This window comes from Staurois parvus, unplaced genomic scaffold (assembly GCF_062004578.1).
Source record: "Staurois parvus isolate SC_StPar_1 unplaced genomic scaffold, SC_StPar_1.0 ptg001065l, whole genome shotgun sequence".
Taxonomy (NCBI): Eukaryota; Metazoa; Chordata; class Amphibia; order Anura; family Ranidae; genus Staurois; species Staurois parvus.
The window spans coordinates 1,949,546-1,966,649 of NW_028318861.1; the positions used below are offsets into that span (position 1 = coordinate 1,949,546).

Below are 17,104 nucleotides of genomic sequence, written 5' to 3' on the forward strand. Positions count from 1 at the left end.
AGCACAATAGCAATTGCTCTGGGAGCGATGATCTGTGGAGGTATCCAAAGTATGGGAGCAATACACTGCAATCGGCACATATGGAACAGCCTTATCAGCAAGTGGTCATCATGTCTCTATAAACATTGGTAATGCTCGGGGAATCAAGAAAGAACATAATGGTGCAGTACGGTTTTTTTTTAAAGCGACACATTTCTTGTGAGTGCATATCCGATATGTTAATAAAGCATACTTGTTTTAAACGTACTGCACCATTATATTCTTTGATTCCCCGAGCATTACCAATGTTTATAGAGACATGATGACCACTTGGTGATAAGGCTGTTCCATATGTGCCGATTGCAGTGTATTGCTCCCATACTTTGGATACCTCCACAGATCATCGCTCCCAGAGCAATTGCTATTGTGCTGATTTATAATTTGATCAGCATATAGCTCTGGTGAGTTTATTCATTTCATTCCGTGGTGGATTTTTGCACGTTTGGTTGATTTATACAAGATTTTAGGATAGATTATCACTTGTGATGGTGGTTGGACATATTTATTATTACGGACATTATGTTTGATAATTTTTTGTTATTTATGATTTCATATTATTTGTTTTTGTGTTTATTCATTATTTAGCGCATTCCTTTATTTATAACAAGCACTTTGAAAAGGAGAGTTCAGCAATGATAGTTTTATATTTCTCTCAGGCAGATATACCTTAAAAGGACAAGTTCACTAATTATTTAAGATCCACACAGCCCCTCTCCCTAGCCTCCTAAACTAACCTACGCTGACTATACCATACTGCAAGAGCAATGTCTTATACAAGACTATGGGACATTAGTCTAAATACTGATTCTTCAATAACTACACATGACTATCGAGACCTTGCGCAACAGAGGTTAAAGATAGTTTTTCATTTTCTTACATTTTACAGTTTAAAGCAATATGTTACCTGCTTTGACAAATCCTTATATAAAATGAGTGTTCATTATACCTCCATTATATGCTCTATAGTGATCCATACATTATATCACAGGCAAATATTAGTCCAATTAATGTGGCCACATGAGGTTATCTGGCCTGAATGAAAGATCTCAGGTTTATGGTAGCAATAAACACTCTCCAACTGACCGCTCTGAAAAAGATCGACCGCATGGGATTTAAAGCCTTGTTATTGCTTCAAAAGAAAAGTGACACTGGGAGCGGACTACCCATCTACATTCAGCAAATATGTAGATTCAGGTGATCCATATTTCTGGAAATGCTGGCTCCTAGACATACCTTGTGGTGGACTGCAAGTGTACAAATCAACTGTCCTTGCATGTCTAGGAATAACCATACATTTGGCAATGTGATTGAGCAATAGAACTTTAGATCTAATTTTTGTTTCATTAAGCAATAAAAGTCCTGGAACGGTAGTTGTTAATAACTCTAGGGACATGGGATTGAAATTACCTGGATCCATTTTGGCTAAATTGCCAAAAACAAAAGTGAATTCTGATGGTTGATTGAACTTATGGGTCAGAGATTGCTTAGTTTCTGGTAACTGCTTGTGATCATATTTGTGATTCCAGGTGGGTGTAAAGTGATTGAAATTGACTGAAAGGGGTAGATTTACTAAAACTGGAGCACTCAGTATCTGGTGTAGCTGTGCACAGTAACCAATCAGCTTCTAACTTCAGTTTGTTCAATTAATCTTGACAAAACAAAAGCTGGAAGCTGATTGGTTTCTATGCAGAGCTGGACCAGATTTTGTACTCTCCAGTTTTAGTAAATAAAGGTGTATGTCATGGTTAGACCAGCCATTTAGTTTTAATATGATGACAGTTGGGCTTCATGCATACTGCAGTTAGACTGATAGACGTGAGTATGCATGCTGTAACATGGTTAATGGTTGATGTAATCACACAATGACTGTAGCTATTCCATCATCAAACAACTACTTCTATTGTGTCATGCATGATCAGGAAGTCGTCCTAAAATGTAGAATGTCTGGCTCAGTCACATTTGACATAATGTACTCTTGGAATATTTCCAACTTGTTACAGGTTTCAAAGGTGTATGTAAAATTATATGCGTCACAAACATGGGAAAATAACACAGAGACTATGGATTATGGTTGTCACTGAAGGTAGAACCATCTTATATATTTTATTTGATCATAATGATTTGTAGATCCAAGGCCTACAGATGATCTATGCAATGCTTGAATGATGCTGTAAAATTTAAAGAGCCATGACGCTCCGAAGGATCGAAGATCATAGCGGTGAGAGCGGTATTGCAAATGACCGCCGTATCTTATGTACAAGCTGTAAATATCACACCTGATATCACCACTCCGTCTCATGCAAATAAAAATGTATAGAGTGCTTTATCCTTAAAAGTTTTTAATTTCATTAGAATAAACAGATACAGTTATACTCACCCATCACATGTGAGTAAAATTGTACCTGTTTATTCTAATGAAATTAAAAACTTTTAAGGATAAAGCACTCTATAAATTTTTATTTGCATGAGACGGAGTGGTGACTGAGGAGGTGAGTGGAAAGCTGTGTATATTGATCAGGGACATACAAGCCACATCTACAGTGTCCATGAAAGGGACAAAAAGCGCTATATGACTGAACAGTTGATGTGAGGCCATGTATAGAAGGTGAGCAGACATCTGGTGGTGGTGTGGTCACTCACTATTGCTGGATCAAGCAAAGATGGTGGCATTTACTAGAAAAGGCATAGCACGGTGTTTTGCAATGGACTTTATGCTGAATATGCTATATTATTAGTTGTATTGCACTTTTTATTGTTCTAAGTGAATTATGAGGTGCTGATATTTCACCCAATAGCGCTCCACAATGGTGGTTGTAATTTTACCATGGGATATGAAATTGAAAATAAACAGCAAAAGAGAAGCTGCAAAGCATGCAGGGAATCCAGGAAGTTATGAAAAGAGGTGGCCAGCAAACAGGCAGAACTCACAAACATGAATTGAGAATTTTCAAGTTAAATTATATTGGATTGTCAAACATAACTATTGTTTGCGAATGTTGTAAAATGATTGTGTATGCTTGACCATAGATTTCCTTTAAGTGCCTTAGGAAGATGTTAACTAAAATTAATCACCAAACTACATAAACAATCATTAAAGTGGCTGTAAAGGCTAAAGGTTTTTTTATCTTCGTGCATTCTATGCATAAAGGTAAAAAACCTTCTGTGCAGCATCTCTCCTAGCCCCCCCAATACTCACCTAAGCCCCCTTTAGATCCAGCGGTGGTCACTGGAGTGTCGGCTATCACGGGACTCCCTCTTCTCATTGGCTGAGACAGAAGCGGGAGCCATCAGCTCTCACCGCTGTCAATCACATCCAGTGAGCCAATGAGAACACAGAGGGGGACAGTGTGAATGGACACACAGAGAAGCGGGTGCTCCCATAGCAAGCTGCTTGCTGTGGGGGCACCCAACAGAAGGGAGGGGCCAGGAGTGCTGGCGAGGGACCCGAGAAGAGGAGGATCCGGGCTGCTCTGTGCAAAACCACTTCACACAGCAGGTAAGTATAGATATGTTTGTAATTTTTTCTTAAAAAAAAATAAGCTTTTAGAATCACTTTGAATAACATTATTTAAATTAACGAAGAAAAACATTTTCTCTGCCACTCACTGAAACCAGTTGGTGATCGTCATCATCATATAGAATGTGCCTAGGAAAAAGATGAAGTGGAAGCGGGCATAGTTGTACAAAGTCTTCTCTTCTTCATCATAGGCCACTTTTTGTCCTCCTCGAACTTCTACTCGGCCTTCATGGCCATCTGGAAACAGGCAGAAATGTAATATTTAAACCCCTTCTATCATAAGTGAAGCAGGACCATGATGTTGAAAAGTATGCTAAAAAAAAATATTTGCAAACCACTTTTACCCTTTAAAGGTAACCGGGAACTTATCAAAGCCCAATTGAAGCGATGTTATTATAGGTATGCAGTCAAAAGGTTGCATAATAAGTAAAAAATATGTTTCTTTTTTATTTGTAATGTTATCACGCTGTAATCATTATCAATTTATCAGTTGTCAAGTAATCAGTTATCAAGCACTCTTGTAATGAGAGCTCAGAGATCCGGACAGCTGCTCTCAGACAAAATTCAGTGGTCCGGAAGATCAGTGGTCCAACACATCTCCTGAACAGTGCTCCAATCAGCATCAGCTTCTCAGGGAGTCTGAGCACTGCTGATTGGAGAACTGTGCAGAGGGCAGTTTAAGCTGGACATACACATATAGATTTTCATACGGGAATTTTAGTTTCAAGAATATTTGTTTGATTTTCTAATTGTTAATGGGGTCAAATCGATGTTTGTTTTCAACCGCAGTGATGGGAATATTCGAACGAGCAGGAAGAAAAACTTTTCTCGATCAAACAAATTTTCGGCCAGTGTATGTAGTTATCATTCAGAAATTACAATAAATTTAAACTCTAATGTAAAAAGCAAAAGACAATTTTCAAACGACATTCGTCCATTCCCCGAATGTTTAAAGAATGTTCATACGAATATTCCCATCCGAAAATCTACATGTGTAAGGCCAGCTTTAGAAAGCTGGAGAAACGGATTGCTGCTCTATGCAAGAGAACTACTCCGGATGTAATTTTATCATATGTTAAAAACCTTAACTCTGTGTAAAATTTACATTACCTACAAATGGGGGGAGGGGAGCATTTTCCTTTCTTACATCTCATAACGTACTGCAGAAAAAGACTATCTATTAGGAAGTGATGGCTAGAGACTACATGCTTAGCTTGCCTGAGTGATAGGGAACTACAGTCTTGAAATTCAAGTTAGAATTAATAACATGATTTGACAATTCTGGACCATGCCCTACTAATTCATGTAAAGTGTGAATTCTAATTCCTGTCCATTGCATAAAATCAAATTAAAATTCTCTCCAACAGGAACATAGGACAAAGAAAAACAAACAAACAAAACATTTATTAGTGTGGGGAAGTATTAGAACTTCTGACAATGTTTTTATTGCGGTCTATGCTTTCCTGAGCTGGTGAAAGCTGCAACCATCCCCCCTCCACCCTCATTTTTATTTAAACGCATTACAAAGAAAAGGAAGAGGCTGTCACCGAGAGAAATCAAAACCGTCTTCAGTTTTAACTCAGATATACAAAACTAAAACCACAAAAATGTAGCTTGCATAAAGCCCAGTTTAAAGCAGAACTACACTGTATCTGAGCACCACAACCAAAAACATTATTTAATTCATAGCAAACTTCCCCCATTCATCCATGCTTTATTTTGCAGAAAAATCACCCTTCTAGCATTTCTGGCCATGGCCATTTTGAGTAGGGGCATATGATTTGTGTAGCATTTACTTCCTGGAATCCATCTGCCCTAAGCCTAGGCATGCAGGAAAGAGGAGGTGCTTAGCTGGGAAACCCCTCCTCTCCTCCTGAAAACTCCTGGGATGTATTTGCCTAGGCCTGGAAACCAGGAAGTAACTGAAGAAATGTTAAAAAAAAAAAAAAAGTTTTAAACAAGAAAACATATACTTTCCTATTTACTAATGACAGCAGCATAATGATTAAAAACAGTGAATGTCGATAGAAAATGAATTTCTGCTTTAAGTATAATTCCAGGGGCACCTACAAGCTAAAGTGGTGTTTCTGAACTAGCTTTTAACCGTAATGTGTCGGGCACACCACCCCCTTCCATGAAGTGCATAACAAATATGTCACCTCAAAAATATTACCTTGAAATATGGAAAGCTGTGCTCTTTCCATTCTATAAAAAAGGTATAAACATTAAAATAAAACATAAATAAGTTTATTTTTTACCATCTCTGCTGGAGCCGAAGCAAAAGCAGCAACGTGCAACCTGTAAAGAGAACCAGATATGAAACAAAGGGTGTCTGGTGGAAAAACACATGGCCCACAGAAACCAGTACCAGTATTAGTTCCATTTTGACCATGAAAGGAAAAATCTGGTTGGTTTCTGTAACTAAAACGTTTGCCTAGGCCTTCACAGAGTTTCATAAATATAAAAATTCATCAGTAATCTATTGCTGAAAGTATCACGTCATCAGTTATATATGCACCAAGTACATATGAATCAACAGATAAATAATAGAAAGGAGCAACCTATACCAAAAAATAAGCACAATCATTCTTTTTTTATTTCACATCTAGTCTTACCATCTAACACTGCATCAATTCCACGCACAGCTCAGAGCAAAAAAATGTCAAAATGTGTTATTTCTAATATAAATTAGTCACATTATGATCCTTTCAGAAAAATGTTATGTCAAAATCTCAGAACACAGCCATTTCTCTTTAATATGTGAGTAGGAATATTTTGTATTTCTGTCATACCCAAGTAAGCAGTGTAACCAGTAATTAGATTGTATGACAGATCTAATGTGCTTCTGACAAGGGGCACTGTGCCAGTTACCACGAGGAGCCGCTGCCTTCATAAGCAAACTGGCCTGACCGCCTGATTTAGAATATACATTCCACCTATTCATGGAGTGTCTGTATGTACATTCTTCATACAAACCCTGTATTGGGCCAGCTTGCCATTCCATTCCTGTAGTAGACCAATAAGAATCTATATCCATCATGTCCAGCCTATTTACTTTTAGTTCTTGTAAACATTACAACAGTCCATGAAGGTTTTGTGAAGTATAATTTTTTCTAATGACTACATTATGATTACAGGAAAAGCATGGCTGGATTTCTGGATAACCAACATAGGCTGTGGCCTAGATGAGCACACAGTCACCCATACAGTATGATACAGTTATTAACACATTCAGATTGCTGCCCCACCTACCAGTACTCTCTGGCTTGGTCCTCAATGTGCCTTCTGCACAGTTTTTGCAGACTGAGAATTTACCTAGTTTGCGTCCGTATGTTTATGACCAAACTGTTCGCAGAACAGAATGATAGTTCTCCTACTCTTCTATTCATTGGTTCAAGGTGCATTGTGGCAGAGCAAGTAAGTTGTCTCTTTTAGCCCCTTCATTTCCTGCCTCGCTGTGCTTTGTGTGGCTATGACCTATGATACAAGGTAGTCTGGACAGAAATGGGACAGCATAGTGTACACTCAAGGAGCAAGAAATATCAATCCAGGTCTGACGAAAAGGGAACCTACTATCTGGCTGAATGATCTTTAAGGCAAACGCAGTCCATAAAATTATACAGTTTTTTCTTTCAACCAGCGGGTTGAAGGAAAAAAAAAAAAAACTTACCCGATTCCTCCATCCACAAATTCAAGGTGGAAGGGGGAATCACTCCCGCTGAGCTATTGTATTCTGACAGCAGGGAAGTCTTCCCGCCATCAGAATACGCTGATCAAGCAGAGTTTATCCGATAGGCTGGTTTCACAGAAGGTGATCGGTAGATTGACATTTGTACAACCAGCGTACCCATACATGAATTGAAATTCAGCCAGTCCCTACTGAACCAGAAAAATTTCAATCAATGTATGGCCGGCTTAACACTTCATGCAGTTCCTTTTTAAAGTATTAGAATGCAGTCTACAGATTAAAGCTACCCATAGATGGGAATCCTCCAAGCTGCGCTAGGCAGAATGTAATGTCCTAGGATTCAGAAGACGTTCTTAAAATATATATACAATGCATGCATAGAAATATTTCTGACTTCTGAAATATAGACTCATTAATATTATGCAAACTGTAAGAAATTACCTCTTCCCCTGGTGGGGCGTATCTTCCCCTCAAAGCATCCCAACTTGAACGTGTGGTTGAGGTAAGACTGCAACATAAATAAGTATAATTACACAATATAAAAGGAAAGGAAAATAAAGGACAGGAAAAGGAAAAGAGGAAGGAAAAGAGGAAGAAATGAAGGAAGGGGGGGAAGAAATGAAGGAAGGGGGGGAAGAAATGAAGGAAAGGGGGGGGAAGAAATGAAGGAGGGGGGGGAAATGAAGGAAAGGGGGGGGAGGAAGAAGTGAATGAAAGGGGGGAGGGGGGAGGAAGTAATGAAGGAAGAAAAATGAAGAAAGGGAAGAAAAAGGAAGAAACGAAGAAAGGGGAAAAAAAAGGAAGAAACAAAGAAAGGGAAAAAAGGAACAAAGAAAGGGAAAAAAGAAAGAAAAAAAAAAAAACACAGGGAAAAAAAAAAAGGAGGAAGAAATGAACAAAGGGGAAAAAAAGGAAAAAATGAAGGAAGGCAAAAAAAAGGAAAAAATGAAGGAAGGGTAAAAAAAGGAAAAAATGAAGGCAGGGGAAAAAAGGAAGAAATGAAGAAAGGGGAAAAAAGGAAGAAATGAAGGAAGGGAAAAAAGGGGGGAAAAAAAAGGAAAGAAATGAAGGAAGACAGAAAGGAAGGAAGGAAGAGGGATACTAGTAACAACTAACCTGTCTGTCAAACCCCCTAACACAAATTAAGTAGTAACTATGACTGTGTTAATGATTAGTTTTCTTACAATTCGTATACACTCATCGGTCACTTTATTAGGGACACCTGTTCAATTGCTTGGTAACACAAATTAGTAATCAGCCAATTACATGGCAAGCAACGCATTTAGGCATCTAGATGTGGTGAAGACGACTTGCTGAAGTTCAAACTGAGCATCAGAATGGGGAAGAAAGGGGATTTAAGTGATTTTGAACGTGGCATGGTTGCTGGTGCCAGACAGGCTGGCCTGCTGATCTACTGGGATTTTCACACTTGACCATCTCTAGGGTTTACAGAGAATGGTCAGAAAAAGAGAAAATATCCAGTGAGTGGCAGTTGTTTGGACGAAAATGTCTTGTTGATGTCAGAGGAGACTGGTTTCTGCAACATACAGGTGGTTGGGTCAGAATTTAGCGTAAACATAAAAGTATGGATCCATCATGTCTTGTAGCAACAGTTCAGGTTGGTGGTGGTGAAATGGTGTGGGAGATATTTTCTTGGCACTAGCAAGGTGTAGCTACCAAAGTGTCCAGTAAGTGTATAGTGTCCGTAACTGTACATCCAAAATGGAGTGAGATTTTGTACATGCCAGCCTGTTCTTTAGAATTCACTCCATAAATGTCAATACAGATAGCCATGGATAGCTCAGTAAAAGCAAGAGGTTACCACCTGCGATTACTGAGATGTTTCTGTATAGCACCTAGCAGTGACAAGTGTCACGGGCCGTTGAGGATCCTAGTTATCATACAGGGAGTTATTCCAACTTGTTGAAAAATTTCTCAGTGGGTAATAATTTGTCAAAATTCTATGGAGATCTAAAATACTGTGTGCACACTGCTGTCAGTGTCAGGTGGGGCCCACAGACATTACAGATAGACACTCTCCACCAAAGTACATGGAGAAACATCTGCCTGTTTTTAAAACAATTGAAGAATGACTACATCAAACATGAAAGAGTACTTCAATGCTATATCAAGGCATATATTCATCTAGATCACCTTGTAACACAACTACTCACCAGGAATACAAAATGCAGCCAAGCATGATGACAGCACCCAGCACTGAGACTAGCCGCTCATCTTGGTTTATACCAGTACCAAAGTGGGGCACACAGATTGTTATGTTCTTCCCAGACTCATCCAGAACTTCAGAAAAAAAAAAAAATAATATATATGTGTGGGTTACTGGAAATTCTCCCAACAGGACATACTGATTGTAAAAACGTCATAAAACCGTTCCATATTTTACTTGTCTTGATTGAAGCAATAAACTCTCTATTTTTTTTTTTTTTTTTTTTACACAAAGCTAATGAACCAATGCCCTTCGCTATTTTAAAAGGAAAATGGCTGATGGATTCAATCGATCGAACCAAAGCTTAAAAACCCAGACATTAATAAACTGTATCAAAAATAAATGTTTTATTAGTTATTGAATAAAGTATAGAAGGATTAGATCTAAAAATAGAAGAAAGGGAGCACTAAAACCGTAAGCCGCTATTGCACCAGAAAAGGCAACCAAAAACAACCTTCAAAGTACTCAGATAAATATAGGTGCAGCGCTAAGACAAAATATCAGGGTATGTCACTATAACGCACAATAAGCAAGAGACATGTATAAATAAGATCAGATAATAAACTGTAAATAGATATCAAGTGACAAGTGCAAATAAAGTGCAAATAAATGTCCACAATAAAGTGCTACCGAGGAGATAATTGTGAGCACACAACGGCGCTGATTTATCTGTATATTGATCTATATTGTATAAGTGTCCACAAATTGTAAATAGTGAAGATCCAGAATGGTCTCAGGTAAGTGCTCCAAACAAATAATCATCCAGGTGATGTGCCATGAATATGTTGAGATTATGCACTCACCAGATGTGCTAGCAGCTGGCTGAACTCAGACCTCCTCTGCCAGATCCTGCACTTCTTTGTACGACTGTGGAGAGGCTCATTTCTGCACCCACTCATCTCAGCAGTCGGCAACAAAGTTGAAAACAGAAATTCTTCTACAGATCCTGCACCTCTCTGTGCAACCACAGCACCCTCTTGTCTCATCCTCCCCTGGTCTCAGCATTTAGAAAACTCTAGCAGCTGACTTCAGCCCTCCTCTGGTCCTCCTCCAGACCCTGAACTTTCTGCTTCCCAGCTCAGCCCCCAGCTTCTTTCTAGTAGCAGCACAAGCTGATATAATCACAGAGCCCATTCTGGAGGACGGCTGAGGGGCGGCAGATGACCCAGGGGAAGGGAGCTCTCTGACCAGACCTGGCTGTTCATATCCTTAAGGGGACCTCCGGCTAATATACATACAAATGCATACTTTGATTACGCATCTGCTGAGTGCGTAATCTTAACATATTCACGGCACATCACCTGGATGATTATTTGTTTGGAGCACTTACCTGAGACCATTCTGGATCTTCACTGTTTACAATTTGTGGCCACTTATACAATATAGATCAATATACAGATAAATCAGCACCATTGTGTGCTCACAATTGTCACCTCAGTAGCACTTTACTGTGGACATTTATTTGCACTTTGTCACTTGATATCCATTTACCGTTTATCTGATCTTATTTATACATGTCTCTTGCTTATTGTGTGTTATAGTGACATACCCTGATATTTTGTCTTAGCGCTGCATCTATATTTATCATAGAAGGATTAGAGCCCTTGACAGATTTTCATTGCTGTCTGTGCCCCCACTAAGAAGATTTGTCCAGGTGACCACTGCCTACAAAATAAAAAGCAACGAGAAGTTCAAAAATGAAAAGACTTTCAATAAAGCTTCAACTGTCTACGACCTCGTTCACAAAAGCGTACTATTGCATACACTAGTGCAACGGATGTATTTACCTGCACAAGGATGCACGGGTGTTCAGTGCATCCCTGTGCATACAGTCCCATTCATGTCGATTAAATGGGCACAATTAATGCTCCCAAATTTTGCCTTCAGAGAGCATTTGACAGGCAGTGAGGAAGTTATGTAAGGTCTCCACACCACCTGCTTTAACGCCTTGAATCTCACACTAGGGCACCAAAAACACTGCATTGCATACTGTTGTGGGGCAGTTGCAGAGCAGCTCTATTCACCTGAATAAGTTGTGTTCAGTAGGAAGTAGCACCCTCCAAAAGTGACAAAGTACAATTCCTGCTTCGGAATGTGTGCACCCTGGAGCACTGCCTCTGCAGCTAAAGGGGGAGCGCTTGGGGGTCAGTAAAAACACAGCTCAAAAGGTGGGGTTTTACCATTTCCCAACTGCTATTGTGAATGAGCTTTACCACGGCAGTGTGTACACTTCCATCTGCTCCCTAAGTTAACAATTTTAAGTGGCACTGATAGGTGTCAATTTTCAACATCTGTGTGGAAGAGCCCTTAGGTAAAAACAGGCCACTTAGCTGTGGTTCCCCCCCCCCCCCCCCAACGTGAATTGTAATAATACAGCTGGACAGCGCTGTGGACATGGACATGAGCAGAACACTGCCCTTTGACAATTGAAAAAAGAAAAGAAAAACAAAAAAAAACCAAAACAAAAACGCACGCTCAAAAAGGTGGCAGTAGCTCCTCCTGAATGCTTGTCAGCTGCTGCTATACTGCCGTATGAAAAGTGATCCACTGTAGATAGGTTTTCAGAGGGCACCAAGCAGTACTGCAATTATGAAAGATGCTTAATAGAAATATATACAGTAAATGCCTGGCAAAGCATCAGTTCGAAGAACACCCAGTATTTGGTGATGCCCATGTTCTAGACCAGTGGTCTCCAAACTGTAGCCATTTGCTTGCTTTTATCCAGCCTTTGGAGTACTATTTCATCCACTGATACCAACAATGGGGCATAATGCCCCCCAGAAACACCAATGAAGGGGCACAGTTCCTCCCACTGACAACAATGGGGCCCACTGACATCAATGATGGGGCACAATTCCTCCCAATGACACCAACAATGATGGGGCACAATTCTTTCCACCAAAGATGGTGTCAGTGTTGTTTCCCACCTTTACTACTCCAAATGGCCACAGTTCAGCACCCCTAAAGTCTGAAGGACAGTAATTTGGCCCTTTGTTTTGAAAGTTTGGGGACCCCTGTTCTAGACCTCAGGCAGCAGTTGACTGCTAAGAATTCTCAACAAAGTATCAAAAACAATCATATTTTTGATTATGTTAGTTTGCCAAATTACATTTGAGCCTCTGAAGATGAGACTAGGTATAAGCAATTTGGCCCATACAATATATCCTTTATACTCTTTTTAACTAAAGTTTAGTCCACACTCCAATCAAATCTTGATCGCTTTATTTCCAATCCATTATAGAAGCAGACAAACTCAAAATCATGAAAATTGTGTAACTGTCCAAAAATTTCCAAAGCCAGTGTACAAAAATTCCCAACGCTCCCTGCCCAGTGTAGATGAAAATCTAGCAGAAAGTTGTATGATTGAAGACCTGATGGAACACTTACTTGTCTCTGGCGGCTTGTTGGACAAAGAAGAGAAGGTCAGGTACATCACATAGCAGCTGATCATACCTGACTGCAGCAATCCAGACTGTGGGTTTTCTTATAATGAATAAAAAAAGAAAAATTGTAAGATATGTATCAATAAGTAGGAATACCAAAACTAAGGCTTTTCCATAACAAAGAAAACCAGTCTTTTTTTATAGATAGCATGTTATATTATACAAGGAAATAAAACTGAAATATGGTAACCAAGGGGTGCTACTGATTGCAAGAGTTAAGAATTCACATCTGTGCATTTTGAAAATGCATCTCAGTACACTTTAATGTGTTTTATTGGCACTAAGCAGTTCTCAGTGGTTTCTTGTGTAAAAGTAAAAAGTTTAATGGTGTGACTAAACCCCGAAAGGTTAGTAGGACCCCTATAACACAGGTAAAGCCTTGGCTGATTTCTTCCCCAGTTGCTATGTTTCCATAGGTAATAGGTACCATAGGTAACATGCAGGAACTCCAGTATTCATGTGTACTCACTGGAGGCTGCTATTCTATGCTAATTTAAATCTGACTTAGAATATACAGACTCTAAAGCTGACCACACACATGACAATTTTACTGTACAATCACTGTGGCAATCCCCCTGAAGCATGGCATTACGATCTAATTGTACAATCATTATACAATCTATATAAAATTATGTAATATGAGGGTTACCTTAAAAATACATTTAGTTTGAACCAAGTCATGCAGTCATATTATCTGCAATATCTGAAGGTAACTGACAATCAAATCATTGTAAAGTATGTAGCAAGTGTAAAATTTACAAACCACCATGTAATGCAAATACCTGCCTAAACCATCCAATCAATTTATATCTGGTTAGGTTGGACCTCAAACTACATAGTTGTTGCTAAATCCAAAAGGTGGCCGCACATGTTACAACTAGACTGCTCATTCTCCTAGATTTACCAACAGCTACAGTATTTAATGTGGGTTACTACCTAATCAGATACATTGAACAGTTTGCTTAGGTAGGCGATTGCACTAGTTGTTGGTAAATCAGACTGAGATCTATGCAGCCCTCTTTAAGCTCCCTAGCGATCTGATTATGTCCATATTTCTGTGCTCAAAGCGGTACATTTTTTGCATGGAAATATGTATTTTTTTTATTGTAGGCCTGTAATTTTTAGGAATAACTCACTGAAATCTGTCTGAACAAGAGTCTAGTAAACATCCCGGGTAGGATAAAATTTGAAACACGAAATCATAAATTATAATTTAATAAATAATCATAAAAAATAATATAATAATAAATTTAATTCAATAATATAATCAAACCAAAAACACTGAAATTTGAAATAGAGCAATGTTTGATACAGCAATGTTTGATACAGCAATGTTTTACTATGTGATTTTAGTGTATTTAGTGAATGTCATGTTTTGCATTGTATTGGTATTGTTCTGTCACATGTTCTCTCCCCCTTTGTAATGTACAGCACTGAGCAAACTATGGGCGCATAATAAATACTGTATAATAATAATGATGTCACTTTTTGTCATTTTCAAATTTCCCGCCAGTTCCGTCCCCCGTACGTCCCGATGCTCGCAGGGGACGGAACCCAGATGACAGATGCCGGCATCCGCCGGATTACACTGCCAGGGACACTGCAGGAGGGACATTGCGGGAGCGCAGGACAAGGTAAGTGAAGAACAGATACCAGAGCAGCACCACATGGTGAGCCCGAGTGTAGCTCGGGGTTACCGCTTTTGGTACTGAAACTTTACCCTGAGCTACATTCGGGAATACCGTCAGGGAGGTTAATCTGGCCATAGATGGATCAAAATTTGACCGGCTGAACTGGATGAATTTTGATCCATCCATGGGCAGGCTGATTGTACTGAAGTCAAGTTTTTTTCACTTGATCACTGCTGGCAGCTATGGCCGCCTGCTGTGACCATTGTACTCTACCAGTGAGGAAGGCTCCCTGTGCTCCCCGCCCACAGAACACAATAGTGCTGCAGAAGGGATTCCACCATCCACATTGACTGTATTGATGGGGGAATCGAGTGTGGTTCTTTCCTTCAACCTGTGGCTGTAGCAACCTGTATGGCCCGTCTTAGTCTATAGAGAAACTATACAGAAGGTGGATGGGTTTACATTCTCTTGGATTATAGTGGAATGAGAGAGAGGTTTTTAGGATCATTTATTCCCTCAAGTTAACCATAACCAGTACAATTAGACAATATAATTTCCTTTAGATTTACCAACTATGTAGTGTGAGAAATTACCTGATGTGATGTAACTTGCATGGACTCACACTACATAGTTGTTGGTAATGGAGATTGTACAGATAATGCAAATTGGATTTAGAAGTTTGTGGTCACCCTAATGGGGATTGTACAATCAGATTTTAATGTGTGAATCACCTTAATATGCACCCCAGAATAGTACACAAAGGGTTTGCTTAGCCAAGTAATACTTACGTTTAAGTACACATGGTGATATGGACACAAGTGTCAAAAGTAAGCAAAGGCCACCATTGACGCCCAGCAGGATTTTGTTGAGGAGACAATGCTCAGGATGGGTGTAGAACCATGACAGTAGGCCAAGGGCTCCCACAGCAATGGTGTACAGTAACAGAATGCCCAGCGCCAATGCCCCATACCAAAGTTTATTATGTGCCGTTCCTGAGTGCCTGACAGAGGACAATAGAAAACACCACAATTAGACCAATGGAAATACGAATCTGAATAAAGCATCTCATGCCTGATTCCTTTCATTTAAACTGTATACCAAATTCTCTACTGGGATTTTGGAGTGGGGACTTATGGTAGCATCGCCCTTCTTTTCCCCCCTTTTCCCTCTTTCTTGTGCTCTTTCCCCCCCCCCCTTTCTGTCCATTTCCCCCCCCCCCCCTTTTTTTCCCCTTTTCTATTTTTCTGGATATCTGGTTTCTGCTCATGTCACCTCTGGGTTCTCTCCTCACACTGCTTCTATTGTGGCAATATTGGACTGATTTTCATGATTACTGTGTGCAGATCATTTTGCTCCTCCCTTCCTCTTCTCCTACATTGGATGTTGTGCAATATATTGTTTCTACTCATTTGTTCTGTATCATAGCTTTCATGTCAAATGTTTGTATTATGTACTTGTTATAATGTTTTATACTTCCTTTTCCAATAAAATACTGTTTTTGTAAAAAAAAAAACTGTATACCAACAAAAATATTATCCTGAAAATTCCAGAATTTAGAAACTTTTCTACAGATGCATATTTCAGCTGTCACCTGTCACATATTGACACCAGTAAAACAGTGTAACACATTTACGCTAGTCAAGCACTTGGATGTTAAGTATTGAAATGAATTAACGCTCAAGCACTAAACACGCGTGTTTAGATGCGTTTACACGTGACAAGCATTTTCTTCTGCCAAAACGCTGCTGCTCCTGGACACACTGGCAGTGTTTTGGTTCTTTTTTCCTCCAAACACCTAGGTGTGCATGGATACATAGGTTAACATGCAGGAGCATTTAGAGGCAGAAAAAAAAAATTAAAAACAAAAAACCGACAGACACCCCCCCCCCCCCCCCCCCACACACATGTTCAGTGTGCATGATGCCTAATGCCCCGTACACACTATAAGAAAATCATACAAAACTTTTCGTACAAGGACCGAACGTCCGAAAATCGGATCGCTAGTACACAGCTTTTGAGAGCCGATCACGACAATTCGTATGACAATATCTGAAGGGACAAGCACAAAAATTTTTCTCATACAATACCAGATCGTACGATTTTCGTTTAATCAGTACAGTAGTCGTCTGAAAATACAATACAAATACAACGCAATACATGACATCACTTTCGAAATTCTTTTCTTTCATAGGGGAATTTTCATATCTTTAGTAACCTTTTCACTTTTGATGTAAGACTAGCAGACGAAAAAAAACGGCCAATCGTTCGTCCGATATTCTCATTGTGTGTACAGGGCATTAGTGGGGATTTCTACTCGCTTTGGTGAGATTTCTTCTTGGTTTCTATTGTGTTTCTGGGACAGACATTGAAAGGCAAGCTCCCGTATGCGACACAGACAATGATTTTACCAAGTCCTTACTGCAGCCCAAAGTATAAGAAACCATTTTGGTTATAGATATAATTTAATCATTTGGTAAAATCCATTAATTTACTGAAATCTCTGAAAACTGGTTGTTTGTTTCTTCCAAGCAAACCAATCATGTTCAAACCAGCAGCTGA

The 17,104-nt window shown here is 39.4% G+C and overlaps 1 protein-coding gene across 1 annotated transcript in view; it reads right to left on the reverse strand.

Moving 5' to 3' along the window:
* Positions 1-17,104, reverse strand: part of SERINC5 (serine incorporator 5) — a 112,987-nt gene that overhangs the window by 11,002 nt on the left and 84,881 nt on the right. The window contains exons 6-11 of the mRNA XM_089658377.1: positions 15,334-15,545; positions 12,859-12,954; positions 9,419-9,545; positions 7,686-7,752; positions 5,815-5,854; positions 3,646-3,793 (exon numbers count right to left, since the gene is read on the reverse strand). Coding sequence (XP_089514503.1) covers positions 3,646-3,793; positions 5,815-5,854; positions 7,686-7,752; positions 9,419-9,545; positions 12,859-12,954; positions 15,334-15,545 — 690 coding nt within the window. The remainder of the gene's footprint in view (positions 1-3,645; positions 3,794-5,814; positions 5,855-7,685; positions 7,753-9,418; positions 9,546-12,858; positions 12,955-15,333; positions 15,546-17,104) is intronic.